The sequence below is a fragment of the Poecilia formosa genome, unplaced genomic scaffold (assembly GCF_000485575.1).
Source record: "Poecilia formosa unplaced genomic scaffold, Poecilia_formosa-5.1.2 Scaffold33, whole genome shotgun sequence".
Taxonomy (NCBI): Eukaryota; Metazoa; Chordata; class Actinopteri; order Cyprinodontiformes; family Poeciliidae; genus Poecilia; species Poecilia formosa.
The window spans coordinates 1,143,770-1,157,358 of NW_006799972.1; the positions used below are offsets into that span (position 1 = coordinate 1,143,770).

Below are 13,589 nucleotides of genomic sequence, written 5' to 3' on the forward strand. Positions count from 1 at the left end.
GCGAGGAGTGTGTCTATTTGTATTCACAGTTAGAGCTTGCAAGTCTTTTAGAGTATGTTCCGACAAGCCTTGCACATCATAAGGCTGAAATTTAATTCAATCAGACTGGATGGAGAGCATCTGTGAACATCAATTTTCAAGTCTTGCCACAGACTCTCAAATAGATTTAAGTCTGAACCTTGACTATTATAGGAATATCCTTTGATCAGAACCATTCCATTGCAGCTCTGGCTCTATTTTTGGAGTCGTTGTCCTGCTGGATTGTAAACTTCAGCCCACTGCTAAGTCATTTGCAGCCTGTGTCAGGTTTCCTTTCATTATTCCCCTGTCAGCTCTGACCAGCTTCTCACCACATGCTGCATGATGCTTGCCCTGACCTCTTCTAACAAGGGGATGGTGTGATTAAGACAATATGCATTGTTAGTTTTTCTCTATTCTTGTTTGCATTAAAATAAAATTCTGATCTCACCCAATCAGAGCACATACCTGCTTCTCCCCTTACGTGGTTTGAGTTAAACTTAACAGGACTTCTTGTGGCTTTGTTTTGACAATTTCCATCCTGTGTTGGATTACACACCTTTTGGTAATCCGGTTGGAAGATTTGTTTACTTGATCTTTGCTGATTAACGCTGTCCTCATCTAGCCTGCCAGTTTCACAGGAAACAGTAAAGAAAAAATATTCAATATTGTGGTTAACCATTGAATGTAATTACATTTTATACAGTTAAGATTATGGTAAAATCCTCCTGCTTTGAAGTACTTCTACCAAATAGTGTGAGTTGTTGTAACCAAATGTTCTCCTGAGACATCCTGCTCAAGAGCAACAATTCATATTTCAGTACAGCAGTGACTGAGGACAGCAAAGGCTCCAAGACAAGTTTCTGTGGAGAGAAATTTCAGGCTAAAATCCAGGTCTGCAAACTGTGTGTAGAAGGATTCGCAAAGTGATTTTGTTTTATTTTGTTACGCCTTGACTGGATCCAATGAGTGCTATCCAAATACCGATAACTAAAACACAGAAACAGATCCTACAAAGGCCATTGGATCAAAATTAAATATCTGCCATTTCTTATACGACATGATTTGTAGTACTATTACATATTTATTAGTTTGTAGAAAACTGTCTAGTAACTCTGGGGTATTCAGGCAACCTTGCTTCGATGTGTTCACATGCTGCTTGTGCTGTGCTACAGCCTCAGGTCAAACTCCAGGGCTGCTTTCATGTCCCAGTTCCTCTCTCCAGGGTCCAGTCAAGCAGGGGCCACACACAAAGAACTGCAACGGAGGATTCTTATCTGAGAGTCTAGCCACTAAAAAATTGTTTGGCAAATACAGTGAGTTACCCCTTGGTGCTTGTCATCTAATAAGCAAAAATAGACACATTATTTTATTTAGGGAGAAGTGATTGTATAATGATAATCTTTCTTTGCCTTCTGTCCGCTAAACATCAGAAGTAGCTGAGTTACTTTTTTTCACATATGTAAACGAAAGACATTTTATTTGTATTCTATTTCCTGAAATCGTTATCAGGCCAAGCAAAGCTTTTATTGACAATCACATTTTAATCATTTATAAAATTTATTGAGATGCCAGTTAGAGAGGGCATTACTGTATTTTTTGGACTATAAGCCGCTACTGTTTTTCCTACGCTTTGAACCATGCGGCTTGTAGCCCGGTGTGGCTTTTCTGTGGATTTTTCTTCAACCACCAGGGGGCGCTTTAGCAGGAAGTGAATCATTGGAAGTCAAAATTGGAAATCAAAGAAGAAAGTGCTGATTTTAGAACAAGCACATGCTAGCAGCAGGCATGGCAGAGAAATGTTTTCAAACTCAAACCCCATCATGGAAACCACACGAAAAAGTTTATATGATGCAGCTTTTAAGCTGAGGGCTGTCGATCTGGCAGTACAGGAGGGAAATAGAGCCGTTGCACGTAAACTCAACCTGAACGAATCCACGGTTCGGCATTGGAGATGCAGAGGTGCGTCCTTATGGAAAACCGAGAGCGGCAGAGAAATCAGCGGCTTATAGCCCGGTGCGGCTTATGTATGTACGTTTCCAGTTTTTATTTTTTTTAGTTTTTTATTTATTTTTTTACTTTCTGGGAGCGGCTTATAGTGAGGTGCTCTATAGTCTGGAAAATAAGGTAAATCCCATGTCCCTGTGTCTCATTTGTCTCATAACACACACTATCGTAAATCATAGTGTGTGTTATGAATTTTTGGTAAAGTGACCGATTGTAGTGCATCATCCGGGTTGAGACATCAAGATTCACACAACAGGTCCCATACAGACTTTCTGGCAGAGATCACGGTGGATCAGGAAAGTGAAGAGACAAAAACCATGACAAGTGGACTGAACAGGATTCAAACAAACAAAAAGAAACCCTTGGAAAAGGTGGTTTGAAACCTCAATCTACCAATGATGGAAAAGCGTCCATCTTCCTCACAGTGATTTTGTAAAGCCTGAAATCTCACTCTCTTTCTCACTCTCACATTCCTCACTCTCACACTCCTTTTTAACACGTTGTTGATGTTGTTTCTAGGGTCGGCTCAAGTGTCCAGTTCAGCTGTGATGACAGCTATGTTCTGCATGGATCTAAAAGTATCACTTGTCAACGGGTCACTGACACTCTGGCTGCTTGGAGCGACCACAGACCCATCTGCAGAAGTAAGTTATAACATGATTCTCACTGAAACAAGTTTTTATTTCTTTAGGTGTGTCGCAGATGTCAAAGCTGTTGGCACCAAATTATTCGTACCTCTTGGTAGGTTTAGATTTAACATAATCAAACTACCTATAAAAAGTATCAACACTGGAAGAAAACACATCTGTTTTTATTAACTTTCTTTTAAATGGCATGTTGTAATCATTTACACCCTTCTTAATAACCAGTGGGAAAATCTTTAATGACAGATCACCAGATTCAAGTCATGGCTCTGGCTCTGGCTAAAGGCTTGCTAATACATTTTGTAGTTAGAAGACAAATGTTAACAATGTTAGAAGATTACCATAGATCTAAATCGGCAAAGAAGTATAAATAGAAATAAACATCTTGTAATGTTTTTGGGTCATTTAATTGTTTTGTTAGATATTGTTTCAAATTAAACAAATTAATTTCTGAAAGAGAAAAAATATGTACTAAGCAAAAGAAAGTTTTAAAAAATTCTTAAATGTAATAGTATTAAATGTTATCACCAGGGCAACTTGCAAAAATACCAATAAATCAGTTTAAGCTGCCAAATGCTATGAAATGTATGCAAATGTCAAATACCATGTCTATAAATATCTTCAGCATCAAGGAATCCATTAATTTGCGATATAATTGTAAAAATAAATCTTCCCATTTTATTCTGTTGAAAGCTGTGCTCAGTGTGACAGAAAATGGCAGCCAAAAGAGGTGCGAACCAACGTGCAAACAGATTAGAAGTTAGTACATTCAAGAGCACTTTGAACATCACAAGCATGCTCTTTACCTGGAGGAACTTTTACTGAGTGCAGTTCATTTTAACAACATTAAATGGTATTTTATTCTGAAGTGACGAGCACTGAATATTGAGAGACTTTTCAGTCAAACTCTCGCTGCTTCGTGCAGAAAACAGCCAAACTGTTATCCACATGAAACCCCACATAAACGGAAAACTTTAGATGTGCTAAAATAATGAAACAATGCCCATACCAATTAAACTTAAAAAGAATGTTGCAAAGTTAGATTTTTATTTTTTAACCAATTTCTAAATGTCAGGCATTACTGGAAAGACCTTAGCAAAAGTACCTGCCTCATCTAAAACTTCTTATTTAAAAAAAAATAATAATAATTAAAGAAGCTTTATAGCACTAATTATAATAACAAAAATATTGACCAGTTATTGTATTTTATATTTAGTAAAAAAAATATATACATACTACAGCAAAGATTATTAGACTGACATTGCAAATAACTTTCTGTAATTTTGGCCCAAGTTTATTTCATATCTTGAAGGCTTTGAGGGCTTCTCGTATCTGAATCTTTTCAATTGTTTTTAATGTGATCAAGATGGATGATAGATTGAGTTTTGCCACTGTAGCTGCTTTACTTTCCTCCTCTGGAACAACTTGAGAGAACTTAACCTTGCTCAAAATCCTATTTCATTCTTTCTGAGAATGTCTGAGTATATTTTGCCAATAGCTGTTGGTTTGGTGACATCAAGCGCTATTCTTTTTCCAAATGATGTATGAAATAATATCCAAAAAGTCCCTATTTGGCCTCATCTGACCAGAATTTTCTCCTGGCATTTTACTGGCTTGTCCATTGTTTCACAGCAAACATAAAGACAAACTTGCAAATGCAACTAAGTTTGGTGCAGTGAATATGCGTAGAGGTTGTTGAATGCATTATTTATTGTTTTATTGGGATCAGTGACTTTGCTGATTCCTCTGTCCAAAATAGTGTAAAGAGTGTCTGACTTGTTTGTGGTAAAACGAAGCTCTTTGCTCTTCCAGCTTATAGTCCCTTTGGTTCATGGTGCATCGCTGAGATGTTTTGAAACATCTGTAACCGTTTTCGTCAGCGCACTTTGCAAGAAAAAGGTTGCAAAGTTCTTGAGAGAGGTCTTTGGTGCTATGCATCATAAAATGCTTTTTGAGCGATATGTTGATGAAACTTATTCCTCAAGAAGATTTTAGACATGATATTACAGTATTTACTTCCCTCACTGTGACCTGACTAGATGATGCTGTTCAAAGTTCAGCTTCGACGAGACAAATCCAAGTTTGAAGAAAGAAAGAAAGTCCTGCAGGGTCCCCATGAAGCAAAGCAGTGCAATCCAAATGTGACATCATACATTTTTAAATGTATTTTTAATAGTTCCTCTGCTGCATTGGAATTACATGCCAATGTCGTTTTTATTAGAATGTAGCCACACAAATAATACATGTAGCGAAAATAATAAATAGTCCTGTTTCTTCAGAGCATAACGTTGCTTATGATAGCGAACATATTGCAGAAAAGCTGCTTTGAATGTTTTGTGATGACTTTGTGTATGATTCTAAGGTAATTCTTCTGAATTGTTTGTTAAACCAGTATATTTTTAAAGCATGTAAAAGTTGTTAATTTAAGCACTCTCAGTGACCATTACCAAAATCCTTGCAGAGGAAAACGATTCTCTGAGCAATCTAATAGCATTTTAATCCACATTTGCAATGTGCTGTATTACAAATTGTTGCATCTGAAAACCTGTTAAATTGTAAATGGTTATGGTGTTGAGTTTTTATTTGAGATTACAAGTGTTGTATAAATGTATTTCTGAGGAGCCATGAAAAACAATATCATTTAGCTTTACATGATTTTGTTTATTGACGTGGCAGAGCGATGATGCAAACTGCTCTCATGTTTACTGACAACACCCTGTTAGGTTTATTGCCACGAAATGAAAAGGCAGACGGCTGGTTTTACACACCCAAGTGTTTGAGCACATGCAGTCGCAAACACACTTGCTCTGACAGCAAATGTCCAAGGGATAATGTCACACATCTAATATCTGCAGCAGTATTGGCCTTGAACTGTTGGTGTGTTTGACAGACAGCCAGTCCCTGCGCTCAGACACATACTGTAGGGTCCCTGTCACATCATGTTATGGTGCATGTGTGTACCATTATCTGCATGTGTTTGTGTGTGTGTGCCTGTATTGTGAATATATGACTGTCACTGACCTCGGAAACATGCCTAAAGTCATGATACTGGCTCATCCTGTCAGAAACGATTGAAATGTGGAAAGAAAAAACAAAACAAAAAAAAAAAAATCCAAATTTAGCGTCATCTTAAAACTTTGATGTGAAATGTCTCTGTTTGTTTTTCTTTGTAATTCAGTTAAAATATGATCAAGTAAAATGTTTTTTAAAGGAGACAAACAACTGAAATTTGCATTTCAAATGACCAAAAAGAATAATACATCCATGCATTCATTGATGTATTGTCTTTACCTGTTTATCCGTTTAGTATTGCTTGGTTTGGTGCCGATCTAGAGCAGTCACTGTGGATAACAGATAAAAAAATGCAATATATAAAAGTAGGATTGGTCTATTTTGTAGATTGTCAAAACATTTACAGAATACTAAAGGTGTAAATTCACATTTAAGGAGGAAAGAGAGCAGGAGACTACAATATGTGTTTTTGATTTAGTGAATTAAACGGATATGTTGTCCTAGAGCCTATAAAATTATTATGAAAGCCGTAGCAATATATATACCTGCTTTCCTTTGTGGAAAGCAGATGTGATTTTTGTTCATTTATGTCTCAAATTTCTGTAAACTTAACCAGTAATTATTGTTCCTGACCTTTATTTAACTGCTTAGATTTCAGTCACAATAATACCAGAAGAGCACGAGTTGAGCCTGATATATTCTGAAAGGAAAACCTGGAGAGTAACAAAAGCCTAAATCAATGGATTAACTGTTAGAGAAAATGGAAAGGCAGAGGTTAAAAAATGTCTTCTGTACACTGGAGCTCTGGTGTATTGTATTATCTGGTGTGATCACTCTTCTGGGATTCAAACCCGTGAGCCTCTCTCGTTTTCTGCTGAGACTTTGCTGTTAATTAGAAGCTGGTTTCCAAGATGAATTGCAATGAATGTGTTTCTGTGTGTCCGTGTAGCTGTGTGTGTCAAAATGTGGTTCAGCTCTCTTTTCTAATTAACAGTCTGATCAGTCATCTGGATTCCTCTCCTCTCTTCCCCCTCTCTCTCTTGGCATTTTCTGTTTCTTTTTTGCCTCCTGGTTTTTCTTACTTATTTCCTTTTTTCATGCCGTTCATTTTCACAGCACCATCTTTCGGTTTCTGTCTGTCTTTGTCGTTATCTGAACCTCTGTCCCGTCCGTCAATTTGCTTCTCAAGCCTGGTGTCACTAGTGGGGCGAGTGTCTGTTAGTCTGCTGTAATTTTAATCTGTAATAATTACAATAGTAGACAGTAGTCGTGTCATGGTTGCTAATTTAAGTTTCAAAAATGCTAAAAAAATATATGTATTATTTTAAAATACCGCAACTACTGCATTATTTAGTACTTATTCAACTTAAATGGTACAAGCATTGACAGTTGCTTTTTTTATTTATTCATATTTAACAGTTCTTAATTATTCCCAAACAAGAGATTCTGTGCTTTTCAACTATTAACAACTTCAAAAATATTTTAAAGCAAATAAATAAATAAATAAATAAATAAAAAAGATTCTTATGATTAAAGAGAAAAAAAATCACAGCGAAACAAAAAATACAGCCTTTCACAGAATTGAATCGTTGTGTTTCTAAGCACAGGACAAACTGATTTTTTTTTTTTTTACCTGATTCTGGATACTATTACTAAAAATAAACTAATTTCAACAACCATTTTTTTTGTAAAATTTATTTAACCAGCAACATGACAATGTTAGGAATAGTGTAAAAATATATATTTTTTCCAGCATAGCAAGAAAATTAGTGAATAAAATAAATTGTTTACTGAGACTACACATGTGCAGAAACATGTCAAATCATTGGAATAAGCATAAGGATACCTTTGGGCTTACTGTTTGGTTTTTTTTCTCTCATCTTCTTTTTATTGCTTAAGGTCAACTATAATTAGCCTGTAAGTGATTACCTTTATCTCAAATTTCTCTTGTAGCCCGTACCTGTGGCAGTAATCTGAGAGGGCCCAGAGGGGTGATAACATCTCCTAACTACCCTGTTCAGTATGAGAACAATGCACACTGTGTGTGGGTCATCACTGCAATGGACTCTGACAAGGTAAGCAAAATGAATTCATCCTAAATTTATTTGAGTTGCTTTGCTCTAACTCATGTAACACATGGCTCGCCTTACACTAAAGGACCTAGTCAGAGTTCCTCACTTTTCTTTGTTATTTGGTTTAAAATCAGCATTCACAGGACATACTGTAAGGCCTACTTCATAACAAACATCTGAAAATTTGATCTTCCACTCTTTTGATGGACTTTGCAGAGCATTTAATATATAATACGATGGATTTCTAAGTCAAACTGTTGAAACCGCTTCTGTCTTGCCTTAATCGTGTTTTCGGTAAATGAGGAATTCAAGGAAATTTAGGTGAACATCAAGTATGCATGCGGCCTTTGACGCACTCTAAAGGTGGCACGTGAGCATTACTTTACTATGTCATCAACACAGAAATGAAAGGCTGAGATGCAATTTACACACGTTGTACAATCCTTCAGAGATGATTAACTTGAATATCCCCAAAGTTTTGATTAGGCAAAAACAAATGAAAATGCAGTTTTACAAGAGGAAGGCAGACGTTTTATTTTTGCACTGAGCTCACTTCCCCTATACCCTGAATTTAGGGTGGTGTTTCTAGCCAAAGCAAACATTACAGAAAATGTTTTCATTAAATGGAAAACCCTGAAAGTCTGTAGCTGTGTGATTTAATGGGGCCAGATGTGACTGAAAAAGATGCTTGGAGTCTTTTGGTGGTAAATGGAAATTCGGAGATGCACCAGAGCGCAACAGAAAAGGTAACAAAACAGAGTTCACTTGCATTAATACTTTGAAATCCAGAATCTACCAGCCATTTTGATAAGCACCTAATCATTTTAAAGAGAAATTTAGCAATTAAAATTAAAAAATAAAAAAATAAAAAAATGCGGCCGGGAATAAAAACATTCAATTATCAAATAGCTTCTGTCATTGTTTTAATTATTTGTGAAGAAATATCCAGATTAAATGCCTTTGTAAGTAAACCGACTCCTTAGTGCAGCAGAAAGTTGAATTGTAAATATGAACGTGTAGAAAAGTCCTGATGGATTCTTGGTGCCTCCTAAACCCAACATATGACATTACAACACCACCCATTATTTTTTTCCCAACGTACTTCTGTGATTTTTACTCTCTCCCTAACTCCCGTTCCTCTGCACTACACTTTTACAATCCAGTTTCTCCCTCTTTGTATTCTTTCTTCCTTTCAACAGCTTTATAATGACAAGCTTGAAAATGGTGAGAGAGGAGAGATGGATAAGTCAAAAAGAAGAATAAGTTGTTACTGAGTTCATTGAAAACTACAGAGAATCTTACAGGAAAGAGAAATAAAAATGCGGCAGAATATTTAGCCAGCTACTTTACATGCATAGGCATGCTAAGGAAGAGAGAGGAAAAATGGACTGAATGTCCAGGATGGTACTTGACATGTGACACCCAAGTTTTTTCTAAAGATGGATAGAAATGGAGTCAGCTCACCTCTTAGCCCTCAAAGACTGGGGCTGAGAAATTGTGAGATATAATTGAAGAGAGACCACAGAAAATATAAAAGCCAGGCTGAAGAGTGGAGAGAAAATGACTTTTTGTTCTCCCTACTGTGTCTTTCTGACCTTGGCGGAGAGAAATGGCTCTTCACAAGGTGGCCAAGGGCTTGTGGCAGGCCATGACGCAGTTTCATTGTATTACTGTGCAGATTTATATCATCCACGTTGCTATGAGCCTCTAATGAAGTCTCTAATCTGATTTATACCAGCACCTACCAGTTTACACTGGTGGGTATGCTAGATCGTCTTTCATTGTTTCAGAATTACTGATTAAAGTCCTGTGTTGATGTGTTTCACACTTCATGGCACATTTTTGTATATTGTGAATCTGCTTGGTGTCAGATGACACCCATGCAATGCAATATTTTAGATACACGTATTTTTTAGATGCACGTTTTTTTTTATTTTATTTTATCTGAGTTTATGGCAGATGTAATGCTTTTTTTTTCTGCTTGTTATATACCTATGCATGTAAGATTTAACCCCTCAAAATACTTACATGTAAGTCAATGGGTCCATTTCAACCTATGAACCAGTAAAGAAACAATTAAAAAGCAACTTAGTCTTTTGAGTATGCAGGTACACTTCCTTTGAACACATACTCAATGTTTTTTTTTGGTTTTTTTTGATAAAATCAAATCATTTTTAAATTATGATACATTTATTTCACAACTTTTCTTGCAAACTTGAAATTCTACCTTATTACAGCGTGCAATTTAAGACGTTTTTACTGATTTCTAATTTAGTCTTCAACATATTTTTTTCATGAGACAAACCACACACTCAGTGCAACCTAGAGTGTCTTTCTTCTTGGTATATTGTTGCATGTGCTCCCATCTTAGCCCGCCTTGTTATCGTAAAAGGCTGCTCAATCGCATTTTTCTCAGGTGTTGCTAAACTCTGCTTCCTTTTTTTCTTCAGCCCCTTACCTTCACTAATCTAATCTCAATAAGATTTTTACAGTTACATGTTCACGTTGATAGACGTCAGCCTCTAGTCTTTTTAAAGGAGGCCATCATTAAATGCATTGTTGGAGTGACTTTTGTAGGATATAACAAAGACAGTTTGATGCTTTAAATGCAGTACTTTTCAAAACTAACTTTGAACATTTTGGCAAATTACTGTTTCAAACTTCAGCGTATTTTATTGTGATCATATCTGACAGACCAACCCAATTTAGTGCATAATTTACAGGTGGAAGGTATAATAATATAGGATTAAATTCTTTAAACATATATCAATCAGAAAATTATTTCATCTGCACTTATTTAGAACCCATTGCTCTTGCACCTAATCGTAGCATCCAGTACAGATGTTCCTGGTAAAATCTTAGGGTCGGCCCTCTCTAGGCGCCATGTGTGAAATTGAACAGTGCTCCGAGATGCTCAGTGTTTTGGATGTTATTTTATGGCATAATCCTCCTTTTAAACTTCTCAACATATATCAGTCTCTTGTGTATTTTTGCTTGACCTTGATGATGCTGTTAATGCACTACTTTTTCTCATCAAATTTATCTGTCCCTTTAGAAAAGAGTAGGAGATTTGTCTGAGGTATCCTCATGCTATTCTTTTTCAATCAATATTGGTGGACAAACTTAATTTATTCAGCAGTAAAGGCAGAAGAAAGAAACTTATACCAATGTTTAATTTGGTATAAGGAAACTTTGGTTTCCTTCTACTTTCAAACACAACTGCAAAGTCTTTTTTTTTTCTTCCTGGCATATTCTCAAAACAGAAGAGTTGATGTTTTTATACTCACGGGTACAACCATGTGCAGGGGTGACCTACGACTAGTTCGAAGAGATTTAAGTTTTGAATAAGATGTTTAATGATGGTAAATGTTTAATCTTAGGTTAGATATAGGGTGTTCAGTCCTAGAGCTACAATCTTTCAGGTTATAGATGCATCCCTCCTTCAACACATCTGGATCAAATGGCTGAATTCCCTCATCAGTATTGAGTCATTCAGCTCAATAGAGACCTGGTTACGAGTCATTCATTTGATTCAGGTGTGCTGTAGAAGGGAAACATGTAGAAGTTCCAGGATGTTGGATCTCAAGGACTTGCCTTGTGTTGATGGACGGCTCAACATAAGGGTTTAGTTTTTTGTATTGGAGGATTGATTAAAATGAGTAATAACTATATTCATGCAAACCTTTCTGCCTTTCTATTTTCTCTTATGTGTCAGTCTTTGTTGGTGTGCTGCTCTTCTTTACTCCTGCACTCACAGTGTCTCTGTCAGGTTTTTATTCCAGATGACTTCTTTCATCAATAATGTGTTTCAATGCTGAAAAAACTTTTTTTTTGTTCTTACTGAAGTGTGCATACCTTTTCTTTTTCCTTTTTCTTCTTTATGTAGTTTCACTTTCACAAGTTTAAATGACCAATAAGTAATGCCAGCTGGTGTGTGTAACCTTGTTAAGTTTTGAATAAGATCTCCTCAATCAATATGGTTTGTTGTTGTCTGTCAGCCTCTCGGCAAAAACACGGTGACTGTGCTTTTATTTTTGTTTCTGCCTCTGTTGTTATTTGTGTACGAGGGGTTGTGTTTGAGTTTATGAATGTTGACTGTGTGTTTTCTGTCTGCCAGCTTAATTGCTAACTGCCAGCGATTGTGAAAAATATGTTGCACGGTGAACTGTCAGCTCTCGGGTCATAGCGAGGAATAACTTGGGTGGGCAGAAGAAAAAGGACTTGACAGCGCGTGTGTACGTGTGTGTTATTGTGTGTGTCAGTCATTTGATTCATCAGTGTAGAGCGGATAATTATTTTGTTCAAATATGAAGCATTCCTGCTGCTCACAGACACACGCACACACACGCACCCTTGAAACGCATCATCTCACATCCCCTTTAAACCTCTAATCATTGCTGTCTTTTTTCTGATGAATACAAATTAGCAACTGCAGAACTGTGTGTGTGTGTGTGCGTGTGTGTGTGTGTGTGTTTGCGTGCGCGCAGGGTTGGTTGGTTATTTTCATGTGAGCATCATTGCTATCACTTCAACATAAGGCCGACACAGTATGTGACATTCAGTCAGATTCCCTTAATTTTTACTTGATGCAGGAAGTGAGGCCAATAAAGAACAATAAAGGCAGCAGCCAGGATGTGTTAAAATCCAGCATAATTCAGTAGCGGTATATTGTTTTGCATCAGTGCTCAAGCTCTTTCATTAAAGAGCAGAAAACGCCCAAAACGCAGTGCTTTGTTATGCATGTCTAAATAGGGCACCTTTCTGCTATTGCATCTGTTTAGCTTATTTATCAAAGCTGTAAACAACATTTAAAGGAACGTTGTGGTTCATTACTATTTTGGTTTTTATTTGCCTCACTGACCATTCATGAGGCAGTCTTTGCCTTATCTCTAAATTGTACTTTGTATAAGTCACTGCTTAAACCAATTTGGTTTAAATAACTACTTTTATAGATATCAGTAACTACTTAGAAGAGCAAGGAGAAATCGCTAACCATGGTGTTGATCATTAGAACTAGCAGAGGTCATTTTTTAGCGAAACACATACGGGCTTTTACAGGCAGTCCTTTATGCAGCTCCTAAATTAACCTGAAGATTTGTATAAACCAGTGGATGTTTACAAGTTTAGAGTAAGTAGAGACCATTCTGCGTAAAAGGACTCCTTTTCAGCAAAGTGTTGACAACTGAAATCAGAAAGCAGGTCAGCCATAAACTCGCAAATGCAAGTCCCTTTTTCAACTTAATAAAATAATAATACATTTTATGTATAAGTACCTTTCAAGACTCTCATGGTTGCCTTACATTAGCAACATAAAATTAAAAAGTGCTTCAAAGAGAGAAAAAAAACATTTAAATACAAATAGCTATTTGCATGTGTGTAAATGTGAAGGAGTTGACTAACATAAAGCAGAGATAATTATGGAGGGCTTAGACTGTTAACAGGAGGATTTTGAACTCAACATGGAGCAAACGGGAGAGTTTCACATCAATCGTACAAACAAAGCCAGCAAGGAAAACCTTGCGTCCATCGGAGGTTCAAAAATCTAATAAGCATTGTGGAACCAAAAGTGTTGCAGATTGATGGTCAGTAGGGTCAATACTGAGCACACTGTGTTAAATGAGTGTAGGAAAAGGGTTGGACACATGTGACTCATAACTGCTGCTAATGAATATGCTGTATTTTAATGAAGTTCAGTGATCTGTGATGTCTAGGTGCCCTTTAAAGCGACAAGTTCATTGTGTGTTTATAGCAACATTTTTGCCTTCCATGCCCTCATCAGCTGGCTGTGTGGTCATCTGTTATCCGGTCATCAGTTTACCATTTCACAAGTCATCTC

The 13,589-nt window shown here is 36.6% G+C and overlaps 1 protein-coding gene across 1 annotated transcript in view; it reads left to right on the forward strand.

The window, feature by feature from the left end:
* Positions 1–13,589, forward strand: part of LOC103136602 (CUB and sushi domain-containing protein 1) — a 444,439-nt gene that overhangs the window by 250,479 nt on the left and 180,371 nt on the right. The window contains exons 9-10 of the mRNA XM_007549920.2: positions 2,545–2,669; positions 7,635–7,756. Of these exons, the coding sequence (XP_007549982.2) occupies positions 2,545–2,669; positions 7,635–7,756 (247 nt within the window). The remainder of the gene's footprint in view (positions 1–2,544; positions 2,670–7,634; positions 7,757–13,589) is intronic.